General features: G+C 38.6%; 2 protein-coding genes across 2 annotated transcripts in view; one reads left to right on the top strand and one right to left on the bottom strand.

The window, feature by feature from the left end:
* LOC120528357 (zinc finger protein 184-like) overlaps positions 1 to 22,113 on the bottom strand; it is a 700,371-nt gene that overhangs the window by 646,869 nt on the left and 31,389 nt on the right. The gene's annotated exons all lie outside the window — the stretch shown is intronic.
* LOC120528974 (gastrula zinc finger protein XlCGF7.1-like) lies at positions 18,441 to 18,962 on the top strand. Its single transcript, XM_039753042.1, has one exon. The coding sequence runs from the start codon at positions 18,441 to 18,443 to the stop codon at positions 18,960 to 18,962; it is 522 nt and encodes a 173-aa protein (XP_039608976.1).

Below are 22,113 nucleotides of genomic sequence, written 5' to 3'. Positions count from 1 at the left end.
AAAACATAAATAAAAATGAGCAACGTCGTAGAAGCAACAATCTTGTTGTCAACGACCTTTCAAAGGTGAAGATGTCCTCATTCCTCACATTCCTATGATTCCAACGGATATGCCGTTTCAATTTAAGAGATTGCAATTCCCAATTCGATTGGCGTTTGCAATCACCATCAACAAAGCTCAGGGCCAATCTTTAGAATTGTGCGGTTTAGATCTAGAGAAAGATTGCTTCTCACATGGACAATTATATGTTGCGTGTTCTAGAGTCGGCAAACCAGACAATCTCTCTGCACGGACAATGGAACAAAAAAAAATTTTATATACCAACAAGCATTGTGAAAGTAAACATATTAGAAACGTGCGCTTTCTCTTTGCTTTCTTTTCCATTTAACCAGACTGAGCCACACGCGTGGCCGGGTACAGTTAGTATATATATATATATATATATATATATATATATATATATATATATATATATATATATATCATATATATAGACACACACGTGCGCATGGGATGCAGCTAAAGGGCTTGAGTGACGGCAGTTCTGAGACAGGCCGGGCTGTGGCAGAGTGCACTGACTCTTTTTCTCACTTCCCTGTAGACCATCCCTGGGAGACTCCACCTGGCTCTCGTGACATCACTTCCGGGACCGAACCAATGGAGACAGAACTAACCGGCGCCGGCCCCCCGGATGTCACGTCCGGGCTTGATCCAATGAGTGACAAACACGTGCCCGATTCCCATGACCTCACTTCCTGTCTTCCCCTTTAAAAGCCTGCCCTTTTTCCCCTTTCCCTTAGTCTTGTCTTGGACTTGTTATATGCACATCAGTGCTGTATTTCTATGAAAAGAACAATTTTGCAGCCAGGTTTCGAGATTATACAGGTGGCTGCCCCAAACCTTTCTTTGAGTATGTCTCAGCTTTGTGACTATATATATATACAGTATATATATATATATATATATATATATATATATATATATATATATATATATATATATATAGTTGGTATGGAAAGTATTCAGACCCTGTTCAATTTTTCACTGTTTGTTAAATTGCTGCCATTTGCTAAAATCATTTAAATTATTTTTTTCCCTCATTAATGTACACACAGCACCCCATATTGACAGATGATAAAAATAATTTTTGAAATTTTTGCAGATTTATTAAAAAAGAAAAACTGAAATCTCACATGGTCCTAAGTATTCAGACCCTTTGCTCAGTATGAAGTACCCTTTTGAGCTAATACAGCCATGATGGCTTCACAACAACTCTGTGAATGTTCTTGAATGGTCCAGCCAGAGCCCTGACTTAAACCTAATTGAGCATCTCTGGAGAGACCTAAAAATGGCTGTCCACCAATGTTTACCATCCAACCTGACAGAACTGGAGGAGGAATGGCAGAGGATCCCCAAATCCAGGTGTGAAAAACTTGTTGCATCTTTCCCAAGAAGACTCCTGGCTGTATTAGCTCAAAAGGGGGCTTCTACTAAATACTGAGCAAAGGGTATGAATACTTAGGACCATGTGATATTTCAGTTTTTCTTTTTTAATAAATCTGCAACAATTTCAAAAAATATATATATTTTTTTGCCTGTCAATATGGGGTGCTGTGTGTACTTTAATAAGGGGAAAAAATAATTTAAATGATTTTTGCAAATGGCTGCAATATAACAAAGAGTGAAAAATTGAACAGGGTCTGAACACTTTCCGTACCCACTACTTTTAATCAGAGTATAGCAGAGTATAGCATAAAGTCAATGAAACTTATGGGATATTAATCTGGTCAGTTAAGTAGCAGAGGGGGTTGTTAATCAGTTTCAGCTGCTGTGGTGTTAATGAAATTAACAACAGATGCACTAGAGTGGCAACAATGAGATGACCCCCAAAACAGGAATGGTTTAACAGGTGGAGGCCACTGACATTTTTCCCTCCTCATCTTTTCTGACTGTTTCTTCACTAGTTTTGCATTTGGCTACAGTCAGTGTCACTACTGGTAGCATGAGGCGATACCTGGACCCTACAGAGCTGGCACAGGTAGTCCAACTTTTCCAGGATGGCACATCAATACGTGTCATTGCCAGAAGGTTTGCTGTGTCTCCCTGCACAGTCTCAAGGGCATGGAGGAGATTCTAGGAGACAAGCAGTTACGCTAGGAGAGCTGGAGAGGGCCATAGAAGGTCCATAACCCATCAGCAGGACCAGTATCTGCTCCTTTGGGCAAGGAGGGACAGGATGAGCACTGCCAGAGCCCTACAAAATGACCTCCAGCAGGCCACTGGTGTGAATGTTTCTGACCAAACAACCAGAAAGACTTCATGAGGGTGACCAAAGGGCCCCATGTCCTCTAATGGGCCCTGAGCTCACTGCCCAGCAGCATGCAGCTCGATTGGCATTCGCCATAGAATACCAGAATTGGCAGATGCACCACTGGTGCCCTGTGCTTTTTACAGATGAGAGCAGGTTCACCCTGAGCACGTGACAGAAGTGAAAGGGTCTGGAGAAGCCATGGAGAACATTATGCTGCCTGTAACATCATTCAGCATGAGCAGTTTGGTGGTGGGTTAATGATTGTCTGGGGAGGCATATCCATGGAGGGTCACACAGACCGCTACAGGCTTGACAAAGGCACCTTGGCTGCCATTAGGTATCAGGATGAAATCCTTGGACCCATTGTCAGACCCTATGCTGGTACAGTGGCTCCTGGTGCACGACAATTCCTGGCCTCATGTGGTGAGAGTATGCAGGCAGTTCCTGGAGGATGAAGGAATTGATACCATTGACTGGCCACCACACTTTCCTGACCTAAATCCAATAGAACACCTCTGGGACATTATGTTTTGGTCCATCCAATGCCACCAGGTTGCACCTCAGACTGTCCAGGAGCTCAGTGATGCCCTGGTCCAGATCTGGGAGGAGATCCCCCACAACACCATCTGTCATTTCATTAGAAGCATGCACCGATGTTGTCAGGCATGTATACAAGAACACAGGGGCCATACAAAGTGCTGCGTACAATTTGGAGTTGCTGCAATTAAATTTGGGCAAAATGGACTAGCCTGCCACATAATGTTTTCACTCTGATTTTTGGGGCGTCTTTGAATTCAGGGCTCTGTAGGTTGATCATTTTCATTTCCATCAAACAATGTGGCATCCTTTCATTCCTAACACATTACCCAGTCTGTATCAGTATAGATATCCAGGAGGATTTCTTTTCCCATTGAGATCTGATGTGTTTTCAAAGTGTTCCTTTAATTTTTTGAGCAGTTTATATATATATATATATATATATATATATATATATATATATATATATATATATATGTATGTATATATGTATGTATGTGATGATGACAAAACAATTATATAGAAATGTATACTATATGACGTACGTTGAGCATTGCATGAAAACTTTGCACAAATTGAGGAACGGATATTTATGAGAAGTGAGTAATACAGTGAGAGTGGAGTCGTCACCCGTATTACTAAAGCTCTTCTTTGCAGAATTATATATTGTACTAGTCGGTATTTGTATGAAGTATAATTTCTAGTTTTATTTCTGTTCATTAAGTATTATCGGGCACAATAATTCATTGTAAAAAATAATGTGTTAAAAGTACTTGAAAAAATAAGGCAACAAATTACAAGCAATATTTTTGAGTAGATTTAATATACAGCACTATTGAGTAAACTTAATTTATTAATTTACTCAAATTTACCTAAAATAAATTAGTCTGATTAAAGATAAGTAGTGTCAAAAATAGTTTTATTTTACTCTGATTTTCATATGAATTACTCAAAAAAAAAAAAAAAAAAAGAATAATAATAATGCAGCACTGGACCGTAGTGACTGTACAACAAATTAATGCTAAAATTCCATATCTTCTTCTTCTTCTTCTTTCGGCTGCTCCATTAGGGTTTGCCATAGCGGATCATCCAAAATTGTTGTCCACATATTGATTTGGCAAAATTTTACACAGGATGCCCTTCCTGTCATAACCCTCCCCATTTATCCGGGCTCGGGACCGGCACGAAGAAACACACTGCTGAAAGTCCATATATCTTTATTTATTTGAATACACCCAGATACTCACAACAACGGAATTATATTTTAAAAATTAATTCAAATGTCTGAGAATAATTTTACTGAATTACTGATATTCAAATGTCAATGCAAATTTTTTTTTTTTTTTTTAACTTACATAAAAAGTATATCTGAATCAAGTAATGTTCCAGGAATGAGAGGTAAACGGGAAGGAAACGTAGAGCGTGAAAGAGTGAAATCCTGCGGCAGATGGCGGTCTTCACACGTCCTGCATTTACGCCAACATATCCGTTAAGTGAATGGCCGCCTTTTCCACTACTTTTTAGTATGCGATAGCGAAAATCCTGAAATAAAACATCGCTAAATAAATCACAGTGTTAAAAACGAAACAGAAAATACATGATCTGTGCAGAAAAACGAATTAAATAAGAGGTCAAGTAATACCGTGCCGGGTAGGCAAACATCTTTTTATGTTGTTTACAGGTCATATAGTTTAGAACAAACGCCATATCGTTCTCAAACTTATCTCAAAGTGTCATTTTCTTTTTCTGTGTAAAATAATAGTTTTAAACGATAAAAAATATGAACATACGTGTGATATTCTTTGGGTTCTGTGATATTTGACTCTAAGACAGTTGAATGTAACACAGAAAGATTTATTTAACGAAAAACTTTACTAATTAAAATAATCAAGTGCATCACTTACAGGTCAGCCATTTAACAACAACGTTTCTTTCAACTGATTAGGGAGTATCCCCAATTTACAAGACGTTAACATAAACTGTAATATAAGGGAGTGTTTAAAAATTACTTATCTTTACAATACGTAACTATCCGAGAAATGTGCTTGTTTTTTAAAGCAAACCAAAGAGGTGTTAAAAAGACGCTACCTTGCTCGCCATGTTTCCCACATGAAGAGAAAGGTTTCGTGAAAACAACAATTGCTTACGTCTGTAACTATACGAAATGAAGTACTAGTTATTCATTACAGAATTAATATGCTTTATACTTACATATTCGTAGTAAAATAGCTCTTATTATGTATAAACGTCACAGCTGAATGCGTTGTTGTAAAGACCAAGAAATCGATATGAGAGGAAGTGCAGTGTCATTAAATTTAACTTCGATTTAATGTGTTCAGTTCACAGTGTAGTTTTTTTTACTTAAAATCACATATAAAAAATGTTTATATTTTAAGAAAAATAATAAGTTAACATTATTCTTAATTTTTATCGAATTAGAATACATTAATCGATAAAAAGGGTAAACCACATCTTTATTAATAAAATTAATGATTATTTTGCGTATAGTTACCTATTTTCTGTTATTATTTTTCACACTTGCAAGATTTATTTTTTACAGTGTATTGATCATCCAGAAACATTCATTTCTCTGTCAATTCTATCGAGTTTTTTGAACTCTGCTGATGCCTCATGTACTTCAAACGAGAATGAATAAAGAGTCGAAACACCGAGCAGACATGCGCACTGGGATTGTATCATGACAAATGGTTCGGAGCTCGGAGCAGACATGCGCACTAGCTAATGAACCGTCAAGGCGGTCGAAGCGCTGAGCAGACCTGAGCAGTTAAAGGAGGCTTTGTGAAGCCTCAACACACTCGACTCTCTGAAACTTAACTCTCCAGTTATAGTTTTGTCATTTGTATTGACACCACACACTTCAGGTGATAGTTAAGTGCCAGCACTTAACGACAATTCATTATTCTTATCGTGCATTGCCTTTGTCTGATAAATTGTGTCAAAGATATGTTGTCACATATCAACTTTATGTATAGAAAAAGATTGGGTAAAACGTGCAGCATTTTTATGCAACGCTTAATTTTCTTAACGTCAAATAGTAAGGGGATTTAATGGTTGCTTTTGATCAAAAATGTCTTACGGTTCGAGTTGCGGCGTTATGAAGTAATGTTTCAGGCTGTGTCATATGTACATTTATGTTTCGATTAAAACTTCAATACACGTACCACTTTATGAGAGACAGTTTTTGGTATTAGACGCGCACCCAATCGTTAAAGCTTACCTTGTATTTTATGACAATCCCGTAATTGCAAATTTGCGGTTTTGTACGACATTAATATAAACGTGGGTTTCCTTTTCTGAACAGAATACTGCAGCAGTCTGCACGATCAACGACAATTTGTGTAAAGTTTCTTTTTACACTTTGTAATGCCAATACTTAACATAAACTCTGAATAAGACGATAAAAACTAAAGCCTGGATATTTAAAGCTTTATTACGAATATTCAAACACAATCAATCAACATTTATTTATATAGCACATATTCATACAAAAATGTAGCTCAAAGTGCTTTACAAAATGAATAGAAAAATAGAAGACACAATAAAAAATAAACATAAGTCAACATTAATTAACATAGAATAAGAGTAAGGTCCGATGGCCAGGGTGGACAGAAAAACAAAAACTCCAAAAGCTGGAGAAAAAATAAAATCTGTAGGGGTTCCAGACCAAGAGACCGCCCAGTCCCTCTGGGCATTCTACCTAACATAAATCATCATATTTTCATGGAAGGACCTGATGATGATGGTCACGTAGACTTCTGGCTTTCAGTCCATCATTGTTGGAGCATCATGATGCTTTGAGTAGGTGGTGGTGGCGCAGGCCGCCACCACAAAGAAACCGGAAAAAGAAACAGAAGAGAGAGTAGGGGTCAGTACGGATTTTAGAGCCACCATGAATAGTTATTATGAAGAATTGAACATACAGAGTATCAGGATTATGTTAAAGTGAAGTTATAAAAAGGCCATGTTAAAGTAATGTGTTTTCAGCAGTGTTTTAAATTGCTCCACTGTATTTGCCTGGCGAATTCCTATCGGCAGGCTATTCCAGATTTTAGGTGCATAGCAGCAGAAGGCCGCCTCACCACTTCTTTTAAGTTTAGCTTTTGGAATTATAAGGAGACACTCATAGAACGCTACTTAAATAAAACATGCGCCGCACAGCACCCTGTTAGCTTTAATGGGCGAGGTATTATTTAAAAAAAGAAAGTAATTTTATTACATTTTAGGATATCTCAAAATATCTTCCTGTCTGTTCGCAGATATCTGAAATACATTACATGATATCTCAATATCACTTCCTGTACATTTCGAGATATCGTAAAATAGGCAGGAGGTTCCACTGAAAGAATAAGAAATTTTACACGAAGTGATGTTGAGATATCTCTCAGGTTATTTAAGATATCTCGAAATGCGCAGGAAGTTATTTTAAGATATCTGAAAATGTGGAGCATATCATTTCAAAATATAGATGTATTTTTAGATATCTATAATTCAGTCTGAGATATTTAAAATTCATTGCAGATATCATAGAATATATTGTAAAATATCTCTACATGTTAATTTGGCTTCAAATAGTAACAGTAACTTTTTTGGCAAGGTGCTTAGACATTAGTTAAGTTACTTTAAAAAGCTTCGATAGCATAAGTCTGAGTCTAAATGACATTTCTGCTTGTCCCAAGTAACATCAATTGCTGTCATTCTTACAGCGGCCGTCGCTTCAGTGATGTTGCCTTACAATAAGCGGGCAGTTCACCCTTGCAAAGGGCGTCTCGTGAAAGACGTAGTGGGCGTGTCGTGAATGACGTAGTAGCTACTGTATCTACCGCGTGCTGCAGTTCCTCTCTGTTTGCTCTTATGGGACCATCGTGCTTAGACTTCTTTAAGGCCAGAAGACCAAACAAAAGTGCGGAAGGTGAGACAAAGTCGAACGTGGGGATCACGTACGGGTGGGAATACTAGCAGTGAGGAAGACCACGACATGCTGAGAGGCTTTAAATTTGAGAAGGTGGCTGAGGCCGCGTGGTTCGCTTGGGTATTGAGCGCTACGTGGTGGTGGTGGTGGTGGAGGAGGAGGAGTAGGCGGCGACGGCACAGGAATCGCACCTTCACGAGGTTATTGTGGATGACGGAGGTCGCACACTTTTTTGTTAGTGCTACGTTTATTTATTTTCCCGTCGGTGTCCCATGAAATGTAATGCTACATCTGACTTGGCGGAGGCGCGTTAACTCGCGATTGCTTCTGCTCTCTTCGCGCTCGTGCACTTTTCCGCGCCGTTTCGCCTTTTAATTTCGCGCATGCTCCGAACTGCGCTCTCCGTCGGGCACGCGCTTGTTCAGCCGCTCGCTCCCGCACGGCCCCATCGTTCATTTATGATTTTTCTCGAGCTCTGCGTTTTCTTTCCCTTTTCTTCTAAAGCCGTCATCGGCAAACTTTGTTAAAGTGGCGGCGATCGATGTAACGTTACATTTCCAGCAGTTTGTCTCATACTGAGACATTTTAGAAGTAATTTAAATTATTTCATTTTTGTTGTTTTCTTATCAGGAAATTTGCTCGTGTGGTTTCACTGTAACCGGGAGACTTTGATTTGTTTAATGGGAAATAAAAAAATACAAACATTGCACTAGCTAGTGCTGCTGGAGAGATACAGTAAAATCTACAGCTGGCATGGCATTACGAGTACATTTTTGTGATATTCATCCATCCATCCTCTTCCGCTTATCCAAGGTCGGGTCGCAGGGGGTAGCAGCTTAAGTAGGGAAGCCCAGACTTCCCTCGGCCACTTCTTCTAGCTCTTCCGGGAGAATCCCAAGGCGTTCCCAGGCCAGCCTGGAGACATAGTCCCTCCAGCGTGTCCTGGGTCTTCCCCGGGGCCTCCTCCCGGTTGGACGTGCCCGGAACACCTCACCAGGGAGGCGTCCAGGAGGCATCCTGATCAGATGCCCGAGCCACCTCATCTGACTCCTCTCGATGCGGAGGAGCAGCGGCTCTACTCTGAGCCCCTCCCGGATTATGGAGGAATATTTCGGACAAAATGAAATAAATAAATAAATGCGTAAATAAATAAAAGTACTGTGAAATGTGAGCATAAATAAATAAATGTGTCATGAAATGACAGCCTTAATAAATAAATAAATATGTCATGAAATGAGAGCATAAATAAATAAATGTGTCACGAAATATGTTTTTCGTTGCTTATTTATTTATTTCATTTTATAACAAATGTCCGTAACATTCCTGCAAACCGTCATGAAATACGGCTTGAAATAAAACTGTCACTTTCACTCGTCAAAGTTGAGAGGGTGGGCTCTAACACGCCCTCTAGTTACTGATTGGTGAATCGATAGCACAAGAATTAATTAGAAAAATGCTTACTACTGCCGATGAAATGGATTCTGCCGAAGATATTACGTATTTCAGAGAGAGAATTGAAGATTTATCGGAAGAAATTACAATGTTGGCGGCCCTTTTAGACTCCGATATAGATGAAACTGTTTTTGAAATTATCGAAGAACAGGTGGAACGGACTCGACTGCACTCCAGTTCAGGTGATGCAGTTCCCTGCTCTGGATGTCCATCCTTTGACATTCCAGCTGAGTCAATAGAACACCTTCTGTTATGCGGTTTAAAAGTACGACAGATTGCAGATCTATATGGTGTATCACAAGGTGAATGAGCCAGTTTGATTCTCCAATCAGCTCGCTAGCTGCTGCATTCGGAAACAGTCCGAAATGTAGCTAAATCCAGCTAAACTCAATTAAACCCCAATTTGCGGATAATATCTTTAATTATTTTCTCTTCTTTGGCTGCAGAGTAAATCAAAACTCCTTCTATCTGCAAGAAGCGAGACTGAGTGGACAGTGTTTCCGTGTCCGAATGCAGCAGCTAGCGAGCTGATTGGAGACCGTAGAGCCAATCAGAATTTTTGAAACCAAGTCTGTGATTGGTTGGCTTTGTGGCACACTTATAACGGTGTACAGAGAGTTGAGCGCTCGCAGCAGAGAATGTTGTGAGCGCAAGCAACACATTGCGAGCAAGCGCAAATGAAAAAATGAGCGAGAGGGGTGCTATTGTGTGTGTGTATATGGATAAGTGCAAACACTGAAATACATTTTTGCACGCAGCAATGAATTTTGTTCACTCAAATTCAGCTTTTGTACGCTCAAAATAAATTTCTCCTCAAAATGCAACACTTGCACTTGCAATGTTTGATACGGTAAGCTGCAACGGCTCTATTAGTTTAGGTACTTTGACATGGAATGCCCAAAGCAGCGCCAACCTAATATTTTGAACTGAACAAGCGGGTTAGAAAATGGATGGATGGATGGATGAACAACTTTGCCACTGATCAGAGCTGTAGAGTTGTTTGAAAAAGTAGCTGCGAATATGCACCTGACTTTATACTCGTAAAACAAGGGTCAAATACTCAGTTCTAAAAGGGCCGCCAACATTGTAATCTCTTCCGATAAATCTTCAATTCTCTCTCTGAAATACGTAATATCTTCGGCAGAATCCATTTCATCGGCAGTAGTAAGCATTTTTCTAATTAATTCTTGTGCTATCGATTCACCAATCAGTAACTAGAGGGCGTGTTAGAGCCCACCCTCTCAATTTTAATGAGTGAAAGTGACAGTTTTATTTCAAGCCGTATTTCATGACGGTTTGCAGGAATGTTACGGACAAAATGAAATAAATAAATAAGCAACGAAAAACATATTTCGTGACACATTTATTTATTTATGCTCTCATTTCATGACATATTTATTTATTAAGGCTGTCATTTCATGACACATTTATTTATTTATACTCACATTTCACAGTACTTTTATTTATTTACGCATTTATTTATTTATTTCATTTTGTCCGAAATATTCCTCCATACCGGATGACTGAGCTTCTCACCCTGTCTTTAAGGGAAAGCCCAGACACCCTGCGGAGGAAACTCATTTCAGCCGCTTGTATTCGCGATCTCGTTCTTTCGGTCACTACCCATAGCTCATGCCCATTTTGAACCGGTATTGTTTTTTTTAATATCTTTTATCCTTCACAACTACTTTCAGTATTTCTGTACACTTTGATACTTTAGCTTACTAGAGATGGCGTGTTAAATGAAGAACAGGACTCAAACCAATCGGGCTGTTTGTGTCGGACCACATGAAGCCATCAAAATACAAAATGTGAAAGCTGCAGAGCCGCGACTCGACTATTATGGGCTGGAGCTCAACTGTCTGTCCTCATTGTTTAAAGTGGTTTGCAGGGCGTCAGTCATGGGGGCTGAGAATGAGCCACAGTGTACACGAATAAGGGGACAGACCGACAGACAGCATACTGCGTTGGTGTTTATTATTACAGCAGTTCACAACACGGCCAGCTTTGAACTGAGTGCTCGACTACTGTCATTATTAACTTGAGAAACAGCGATCACAATCGAAACGAAGAAGGAAATTGCACGGAAATATGAGAGTAGCGTTTGTGACCGATCTCGCTAATATGTACATCATGTCGAAATCCACTATCTCGACAATTTTACAAAGAAAAGATTTGCACAAGTAAACTCCTTCTGAACAATAACCTCCTTCCGTTTCATTCTCCTCCTCCTCCCTTCCTGCAGCCCAAAGATGTCAAATTAAATGGTGAGTACAGTATGAAATTGTTGTTTCTGGTAGGCTAGGCACTTTTTTAACTTTTTGGTTAGTACATTAGAAAAATTATTGGTGTTTTGGTAAATTATGCGCATTATACAACCCTTTTTTATTATGAAAAGGTTAAGTAAGTGTTGCTGTGGGAGGTTCGGAGCGCATTATGGGTATTTCCATTATTTCTTATGGGAAAAATAGTCTTGAGTTACAACCAGCCCTCGCGAAAGAATTGAGTTTGTAAGTCAAGGGTCCACTTTAATTTTAAATGTATCATTGTACTTATCTTAAATCAATCAATCAACATTTATTTATATAGCACATTTTCATACAAACAAATGTAGCTCAAAGTGCTTTACAAAATGAAGAATAGAAAAATAGAAGACACAGTAAAAAATAAACATAAGTCAACATTAATTAACATGAATAAGTAAGGTCCGATGACCAGGGTGGACAGAAAAAAACAAAAAAAAAAAAAATCCAAAGGCTGGAGAAAAAAAATAAAACCTGTAGGGATTCAAGACCAAGAGACCGCCCAGTCCCCTCTGGGCAATCTACCTAACATAAGTCAAACAGTCCTCTTTGTATTTAGGGTTCTCATGGAAGGACTTGATGATGATGGTCACGTAGACTTCTGGCTTTCAGTCCATCAATGTTGGAGCATCAGGATGCTTTGAGTAGGTGGTGGTGGCGCAGAAGAGAGAGTAGGGGTCAGTACGGATTTTGGAGCCACTATGAATAGTTATTATGAAAAATTGAACATACAGAGTATCAGGATTAAGTTAAAGTGAAGTTAGGAGAAAGGTCATGTTAAAGTAATGTGTTTTCAGCAGTTTTTTAAACTGCTCTCCTGTATTTGCCTGGCGAACTCCTATTGGTAGGCTATTCCAGATTTTAGGTGCATAACAGCAGAAGGCCGCCTCACTACTTCTTTTAAGTTTAGCTTTTAGAATTATATGGAGACACTTATTTGAAGATCTAAGGTTACGGTTTGGAATATAACGTGTCAGGCATTCCGATATATATGATGGAGCTAGATTATTTAAGGCTTTATAAACCATAAGCAGTATTTTATACTTTCTGAGAAGGTTGGCATCCTTCAACATCTGAAATAAGATGCTGCAGATATTGTACCAGAAGGTTGTGGCGAGTGCCCTCTTCTACGCGGTGCTGTGTGGGGTGGCAGCGTAAAGATGAAAGACACCTCACGCCTGGACAAACTTGTTAAGAAGGCAGGCTCCATTGTAGGATTAAAGTTGGACAGTTTAACATCTGTGGCAGAGTGATGGGCACTAAGCAAACTCCTGTCAATCATGAAGAATCCACTGTCTGTATCTCCAGACAGAGGAGTAGCTTCAGTGACAGACTTTTGTCACTGTCCTGCTCCACTGACAGACTGAGGAGATCGTTCCTGCCCAGACTATGCGACTCTTCAATTCCACCTGGGGGAGTAAATGCGAACATTAATTTTATTTTTATCTATCTATCTATCTATCTATCTATCTATCTATCTATCTATCTATCTATCTATCTATCTATCTATCTATCTATCTATCTATCTATCTAATCTAGTCGTCTGAAAACAAAAGCATGAATTCATTTCTCAGTATCTTTCAATGATATAAGAGGTCTAACTTTAGTTATGTTTCTTAAGTGAAAAAATGCTGTCCTAGTGGTCTGATGAATATGCAATTTAAAATTCAGATTACAGTCAACAGTTACCCCTAAGTTTTTTACTTCCGTCTTAATTTTTAATCCTAATGCATCAAGTTTATTTCTGATAACCTCATTGAATCCATTATTGCCAATTACTAAAATTTCAGTTTTCTCTTTATTTAGTTTGAGAAAATTACTATTCATCCATTCAGAAATACAAGTAAGACATTGTGTTAGTGAATCAAGAGAGTCGGAGTCATCAGGTGCTATTGATAAGTACAGCTGTGTGTCATCAGCATAGCTGTGGTAGCTCACGTTGTGCCCTGAGATAATCTGACCTAACGGAAGCATGTAGATTGAGAAGAGCAGTGGACCCAGGATAGAGCCTTGTGGACCACCATATCGGATATCATGTGTCTTTGAGTTGTAATTACCACAACTAACAAAGAATTTTCTCCCTGCCAGGTAGGATTCAAACCAATTTAAGACCCTGCCAGAGAAGCCAACCCATTGACTAAGGCGATTTCTAAGAATGTTGTGATCAATGGTGTCAAATGCAGCACTCAGATCTAAGAGGATGAGAACAGATAAATGGCCTCTGTCTGCATTCACTCGCAAATCATTTACTACTTTAACGAGTGCAGTTTCTGTGCTGTGATTTGTTCTGAAGCCTGACTGAAATGTATCAAGAATAGCAGGTTTATTGAGGTGGTCATTTAACTGCATAATGACTGCCTTCTCTAGAATTTTACTTAAGAAGGGCAGGTTAGAGATGGGTCTAAAATTTTCAAAAGCAGAGGGGTCAAGATTATTTTTCTTGAGCAGGGGTTTAATTACAGCAGTCTTAAGACAGTCTGGGAAGACTCCCATATCTAATGATGAATTAACTATGAAATCATTTGATTATCAACATTATGACTGAATCAATTATTAATTAAAAAAGGTTTTAAAAGTTAATTTTGTATCTCTAGTGCATTCGTCTTTGGATTCGTAATCAAAACTTCTATTTCTTCTTTGCTCTCTTACATTATCCTAAAATGTTGGTTCATCGTCTGTTTCTTCTGTAATTTGTGCTGCACTTTTTATTATCGCTTCAAATGATTCATCTGTCCTGAAATCATTCAAGTATGTTTAAGCTTTTTTTAAAAATTTGAGTTTCAATTCAGTTTTAATCCGGACCTTGTAACATTTTACTAACGACATTAACTTTGAAATGAATGTGTTGGCCTGAAATCTTGTATCCATATCTTTTGTTGTATTATTTGAAGTTTCTTTTAAAGCAAGATATATTTCTTTTGTTTGTAATTTTAAGGGTCTAATTGCATCTTTTGCTTTCCCTTCTTATATTGAGCAATGGTTTCAAAGTTAATCATTTTAAATATTTAAATAAAATGTTCCAGCATTTCGTCGACAAAGAAAATAAATTATAAACTTATTGAATGATACTAAAAAATTAACTGTTTCAAATGAGATTTTTGCAGCATCATTTACAATTAATTATTCTGTTTCCAAGAAGGGGTACCAATACAACATGGCGGCCCTCGATGGCTCTGAGAGGCGCACCTTGACCCTCCTTCTTTCTTCATAAACACCAACCATGGAGTCGGCCAATATTATTACAAAACTGCATTTGCTGGGAAATCCTCTTTAAATCCCTTTGAAACAAACACCAGGATACAGTAATGTATTATTACATTTTATTTGTTGTGGGCTTTTTTCCATCACCTTTTGGTTCCACCTCTAGCTTAGTGCCCTTGTGTGGTGCACAAACTGCACACCCACTTGTGAGGGCCCTGAGCTGAATGTTTACTTACCTATCACTGCCAGGAGTCTTTCGAAGAACGTCCTCCAAATGTTGTTCAAAGACACGGGCCAATCAGTTTGATGAAGACTGCTGTCAGTTTCTGGCTGCACGACTCCCTGTTTACAGTGCTTAATAAGGAAAGGACACATCTTCGTCATTTTTTCAAGCAGTGTGTCCGACTCCATACACAAGGCCACAAAGTCATCCACAAACTGACGTCTTGCGTCTGATGATTTTGTTGTTTCCTCTCTTGTTTTCTGAAGGTGAACACCTATTGATCTGAATTTTTCCTTGTTCTTCAGATGGTTTTAGATTTGATGCGGCCACTGCAAGTATCTTCTTGTGTCCAGTCTATGGTGTGCTGGCAAAACGTGCAGAAAAGTTATTGTCCAGATTCATTAAAGTCGCCGGTATATTGTTGTACCCTCAATTTTGCAGTTAAGCTTGTGTTTCTTAGTTTTGTGGACGTTTGGGGTATCTGATTCTGCTCGCTTTGACATTTCTGTCTCAAGGAGATAGCTAATTCCCATGTCTTTTAATAAGAAAACATACAGGAAAGACGTGCACAAACAGATAGGGGGCAACTGAATTTCTACAAAGAGTTGCGTTCACTTGAAAAACAACAAACTACAAAATAGTATCTTACTGACAGAACTACAGAGTATTCAATCATTTTAATATATTGGGAAAATTTGTAATAGTCACCCATTCAGTCTCTAAATCACACCTTCATGTGTTAAAATCTGTGATGATGAGGTCCAAATGTGTGATAATTTTATGTGGAATTAGCATTCAGAAGTATCTCTGCTTCAATTTGATGATATAATCTACCATAGAAACTGTATTCGCCCTTTTAACTCTGTAAAATTTGAGTACGCCTCATAGATACAATACTTTTCCTCCTTTAAACACGACATCAAGTATTTTTATCAGAATAGTCACACCTTCATCTTTGTTAAGGTCTTCTGATCAAATTGACATCTCAATGCTGTCCATGAATGAATTGTTTAATTTGTAACTTTAAACTGTGAGGCAGAGGAGGAAATCAAGAGAAATGTGTCTTTAAACCAAACCTCATGGAGGGCACTGTGACCGTGAAGTGTGCTCATTATTTTTACGGACTTAATGAAGTTAATTCTACACTTTTATTTTCACAGGACATTCCCATTACACATGGCCATACACTGAGGTGTCTAATGGCCTCCAGCTCAGGGCTGTCCATGTGAGAAGTGAATCTGAAAAGAGATGGACAAACACTTAAAGAGAGAGAAGAGTTTCCCACAGCGCATGTCCTCTGCCAGAGAAGATGGAGTGGATGAAAGAACAGTGGACATTAAAGAAGAGGACTGTGAGCGTCTCACACCAGAGGATGTGTGTGTGAAGCTGGAGGATCACGAAGAAAGAATTTCAGTTTTTAAAGAGGAGGAGAAATGCAAGGGGGTGACTGCTGCTATTAAAGCTGATGATTTGAATGATTTCACTGGTGGTCTTGAACTTCAAAAGCATGAAACTGAGGATATTTTCAAGCAAGATGCCTGTCAAGAATCTCCATCCAGTTTACAGCCCTGGTCCACTAATACAGGACGACTGGCTATGCAGGAGAATTCTGTAGAGCTGAAGTCAGAGTTTTCAGAGTCTGAAGAGCAAATTACTGAGGGAAATGGGAGAGAAGGAGAAGAGTCAACTGGGAGTGTTGGAATAAGTGAGTAATGTGATTAAATATATAAAAAGAGAGCATTTATAAATTCTAAAGGTGGTTGCTTTGATGTTTTTTGAAAATTGAAATGAGAGTGGAAAACACGGTTAATTAAACCTGGATAAAGATCACCTGTTCAGGTTCACGATAACAAACAACAGGTTACCTAATAAATGATATATTAGAAAACTTGGGTGAATAAGAAAAAAATCTAAAGTGTTGAACGCATGACTTGAACATCATGAAGGTTTCACTGAAGCTGTGATGTATTTTAGGCCAACAGCGCATTACGTTCAATGAGAATATTAAGTCATATTTTGTTAAAGAAAGTTGAAATGTCCACAAAAAGAAATAAGTAAGGATTAAATCCTCACCCCTGTGCCCTAAATAAGAGTGAATTTGCTCAAGCCAGTGCACACCTAATATGTGCCTCATCTTTCTAATGGTAATCTCGTGCACTTTTGACGTTAACCATGACAAGAGCTACCTGTACGAGCCATGATGACATTCAGGGGGTCTTGGGGTCTTCTTTCAGCATCTTTTGTTCTGCTCTCAGCCTGAACTTGCTGGAGCAGCAGTGGTGGGAAATCTTCGCTTGGAGATGATCTTGGGCCCTTCCGTCTCCCACCGTTACATCAGGTCAATTTGGAGTCACCACTCCACTTCACCTGCTTGTTTATGGGGATGAGGGGAAGAACCAGAATAACCAGAAACACCATTCAGAGCCCCTTTGTAGAACAACTGTAGGTTCAGGACACCTTAACTATAAAGCAGCTGTGCCCCCTAACACAAGCGGATATAGTTGTTTATTTAGTTTTAGGCCAGATTAGGTTCTAGAGGATGTAAATATCATCACATACATTACAATTAAGAAGAGAAAACCCAAATTCAGACACGTGATTGGGTATGAAGGCTCTGATCGGAGTCTTTAGAGCCGATATTGATCACCCATTCCATTCCATTTGGATCTGCTGATATCAATAATACCTTTTTTTTTATTCATAATAATAAATGTATTTCTAGCTATGCATAAACTTCACATTACATTTCAAAGTGCTACTGCATACAGCAAAAACAAAAAACATTTACCCATAATGCACACATAATGGTACAAAATCAAACTGAGCAAAACAAAAGGCATGTCTTAATCATACTTCTCATTTCTACTTAAATAAAATATTCAATTAGATATTTGTAGCTGTCGACTATGACAAGAAGAAATCGAGACAGTCTTTGTGACCGTTTCAGTTTCTTATCTAAGGATATAAACATCTCTGCATGTTCTGAGGACAGTCTGGTCCTTCTGTCCTTCTGTTTGGATATCAAACCCTGAAGTTGCAGGTTCAAATTAAGCTTTTTACACCATGTGACCACGAGCAAGTCACTTGACCAGCCTGTGCTCCAGCAGGATAAACAAGAGAAATGTAACCAATTGTGTCTAAAATATTGTAAGTCACCTTGGTTAAAGGTGTCAGGTAAAAAACAATAGTTAAAATGTTTGTGTTCTTTCAGATTTTCAGAAGAATGGCAGCTTCTCCCCACCTTCATTTGGTCAGCTCTCTTTTCAGTACAAAGTGAAAGGTATGAAGAAATCAGCAAGAGGATCAGAGAACCTGACAGCAGCCTTTTTGCAGTGCAGTTCTCTTCCTGCTACTGGAGTAACACAGACAGAAACCCCAAAAACTTATCAACAGCAAGTGGAGAAAGAAGTCCAATTTCATACTGGAAAAAAATGTTTGGAATGTGGCAAACAATTCACACACAAAAGTGATCTTCATGAGCATATGAAGATTCACAATGGAGAAAAAACATATTGTTGTCATGAATGTGGTAAGTCGTTCTCTAGAAGAAGCAGTCTTCAGAGACACAGAAGAAGCAACACAGTAGAAAAACCTCATTGCTGTTCAGAATGTGGTAAGTCGTTCTCAATAAGAAGCCATCTTCACATGCACAGAAGAATCCACACAGGAGAAAAACCTCATTGCTGTTCAGAGTGTGGTAAGTCTTTCTCAATGAGAAGCCATCTTCAGACGCACAGAAGAATACACACAGGAGAAAAACCTCATTGCTGTTCAGAGTGTGGTAAGTCGTTCTCAATGAGAAGCCTTCTTCAGACGCACAGAAGAATCCACACAGGAGAAAAACCTCATTGCTGTTCAGAGTGTGGTAAGTCGTTCTCAATGAAAAGCCATCTTCAGACGCACAGAAGAATCCACACAGGAGAAAAACCTCATTGCTGTTCAGAGTGTGGTAAGTCGTTCTCAAGGAGAAGCAATCTTCAGAGGCACAGAAGAATCCACACATGAGTAAAATCTCATTGTTGTCCAAAATGTGCCAAACAATTTTCTGACAACTCAGTTTTCAAAGGCACCCAGAAATTGATACTGGACAGAAGCCATATTGCTGTTCTCAATGTGGAAAACCATTTTTCAACAGTAAGTGTTTTAACGCAGAAGCGAAAATGCAGTAAGTCTGTTCTGAATGTGGCAAATGTTATGCATACAAGAAAAGTCTTCATAGACACACCAGAAATCCATACTGAAGAAAAATATTTTTGCTGTTCTGAATGGGGGAAACAATTCTTAGACTTAAGTGTACTTCAGTCCCACATCTGAACTCAAACTTATGAGAAACCTTATTGTTGTCCTGAATGTGATAAGCAGTTCTCTCAATAACACACCCTACAGAGTCACATAAGACTTCACACCGCAGAGAAACCTCCATTGGTTGGAATGTGGCAAACAAGTCTCACGCTTGAATTCTCTGTATAATCATAAGAAAAGTTATACTGGAGAGAAGCCTTACAGTTGTACTGAATGTGGAATATGATTCTTATATAACAGTACCCTTCACAATCATAAAATTATTCATTTGGGTAAGAAACAACACTGTTCTGACTGTTGCAAACTTTTCTGAGACAGCAGGACTCTTAAAGATCATGTGAGAGTTCACTATGGAGAGAAACCCTATTGCTGTCTAGAGTGTAGCAAATGATTCTCACATCAAAGCGCACGTAGGTGCCACAGAAAGGTCCACACTGGAGAGAAAATTACACCTGGTCTGAATGTGGTAAAGGGTACTTTTCCAGAAGAAGTTTTCAGAGACACACACAGTCATATTGGAGTAAGCCTGTCCCAGAAATGGCAAATGATCTTTCCATTGGCTCCTCAACAAAAACAAGTGAAGAAAAATCTTCTGAATGCTTTAAAGGACTCCAATTGAAAGTTTGCTAATAAGTATATAAAAATAGTGGAGAAAACATTGTAAGTGTGAAACAGATTGTAGATGTAAGGTCACCTAAGAGCCACATGTGAATTCACATTGGAATGAACACACTGGAATACAACGCATATTTCACAAACAGCAAGAATCTTCTTCAATGACTTATAGGTGCAAGAAAAAAAAGCTCATTGTTGTCCTAAATGTGGTTAACGCTTTTCAGACAGCAGTGGCCTTCATATTCATAAATGACTGGCTTACTTGTGATAAGCCTCTTAGCTGTTCTGAATGTTGAATGTGGTCCTCCTGTATTAGCCATCATCAGCAATACATAGGATTTCATGAAGGACTCAGAAACTGTACTGCCAGTACGTCAGCCACACAGGGACTGATCATCTATGCACCAGTGCTGTGACATTGGATGGTGAACAATACAGACAACAGAATGAGGTAGCAACAGAACTTTGCGGTGATAACAACTTTAACCACAGAGCACAACTGAAAAAGTTCAATGTAATAATGAAAAAAATGGAGAAGTCAAATCAAATCTACATTGCAATGCTAACTGCCAGGAGGTGCTACTGACAACAAGGGGAATATTTTTGTGCCAGAGCTTTGGAGATGGGGCCTTATCTGAGTAGCAATGAACTTGTACCATCTCTGGGATGTCATCTGATGGCTGCGCCAAATGAAGAAATCATTTAGTGACGTCAGCTGACAGCCAATGCTGTCCAATTGGATACTGGGGAGGGACAGTCAAGGAGGACCGGAGACTAAAAAGAGAGCCATCAAATGACAGACCAATGTAGAGGGGCTTTATAAGACTTTTATACTAATTTAGATTATCATTTATAAATCATGAGTCTTTATAAACTAAACACATTCATCAGCTGTGTGTCATGTCGTGGCGAAATATTCATCATCAGAAGGCTTTTTACCTAAAAATAAAGGCTTTTAGGACTCGGGATAGACAGACAGAGTTTTAAAGCTTTATTGCAATAAATCAACCACACGGACTCAACCCAATTCGGCCGAATGAGATTGAGCCCCGATCATTACAGCCATTGAAGTTTTTATAACAATTTCTTGTCATTTTGGCCTTGTTCAATTAGCTCATTCTGCACCTGGTTTTACTGTCCATTATTCCTCTTGGTTTCTGTTCGGCTTATTTTGATTGGTCTAAGACTGGGTGGATGGCTTCCTCTTACCATCTTTGGGCTTTTCTTATGTCATTTCCTATCTTTTCTGACCTCACTCGAATGAGCTCTCTTGCCCATCTTCTCTGACTCCCTTCTACTCCTGTCCGGCCGAACCTTGAGTTTCCATGGGAACCCTTATCATCTCCTTACTTTCCTATCACTGGCCCCCTCGTGGTATTTTTATTTTTCTATGCTGTTCCCATTTTCTCTAACTGGCCAAGGCTTCAATTCCATATATGGGTTTCCTCTCATCATTTTCTTTCTTGAACCTTCCAAACTTTTTATAATAGTGACCTGAAGCTTAAGCTTTTTTTAAAAAAAAAGTATAGTATGTGCTTTCATTTAATCATTGCTTGTCATGCTTGATTTGTCTTAATTTCTACACTAAAGTTAATTGCTAATATATTCTTCTAGTATTTTTGCTAATGCCTGAATTTACTAAGATTTCTCTTCATGCATTATGCCAGCGTGACCCTGCTTACAGCAAAAGTCTTTTGTTGCCTTTCTGCTGATTCATCAACCCAGCTGGTTTTAGATACGCGCCTTTCAGAGTCATCTTTATCACTTCCTAGCCTTGAATCACAGGTCTTCTCACACTCTTATCTTGTCCGAAGCTGGTTTTGATGTGTCAATTTCTGTTCTTTCCTAGACTAGATATTTTGCTGTAAGCTTAAAAAATAATGCAATATAACTGATTTTTAGTTAACTATTTGCTTGACCCATCATATTTGCTCAACATTCTAATTTATGCTTAATCTTAATATTTTGGAAGCTTTTAATTACTTTTTATGGCTGTTTATGTTAATTTGCTATCCTGTTATGCTGATATAAAAAAATTTCTTTCTACAGTCAAGGGTGAGTCCAAAAGTGGGAATTTAAGAAGATCGAAATACAAATAAAATTGAACATTCAGGGTTCAAAGAGAAATGTTTAAGACCTGAAGACAGAGTCACAACAGCATGCTAGGGTTAGCATGGGGGACTACAGTTGTGATGAATATTAATTAATGTATAGAAGGAATATTATTTAAAAAATAATA

Source organism: Polypterus senegalus, chromosome 4, assembly GCF_016835505.1.
Source record: "Polypterus senegalus isolate Bchr_013 chromosome 4, ASM1683550v1, whole genome shotgun sequence".
NCBI classification, from domain to species: domain Eukaryota; kingdom Metazoa; phylum Chordata; class Cladistia; order Polypteriformes; family Polypteridae; genus Polypterus; species Polypterus senegalus.
Note: the sequence above shows the minus strand (reverse complement) of the source record. Positions and strands in the feature narration are given on the sequence as shown.

Bases quoted from the DNA above. Each gene is read 5' to 3' on its own strand.
- LOC120528974 (XM_039753042.1), top strand. From the start codon at position 18,441: ATGAAGATTCACAATGGAGAAAAAACATATTGTTGTCATGAATGTGGT.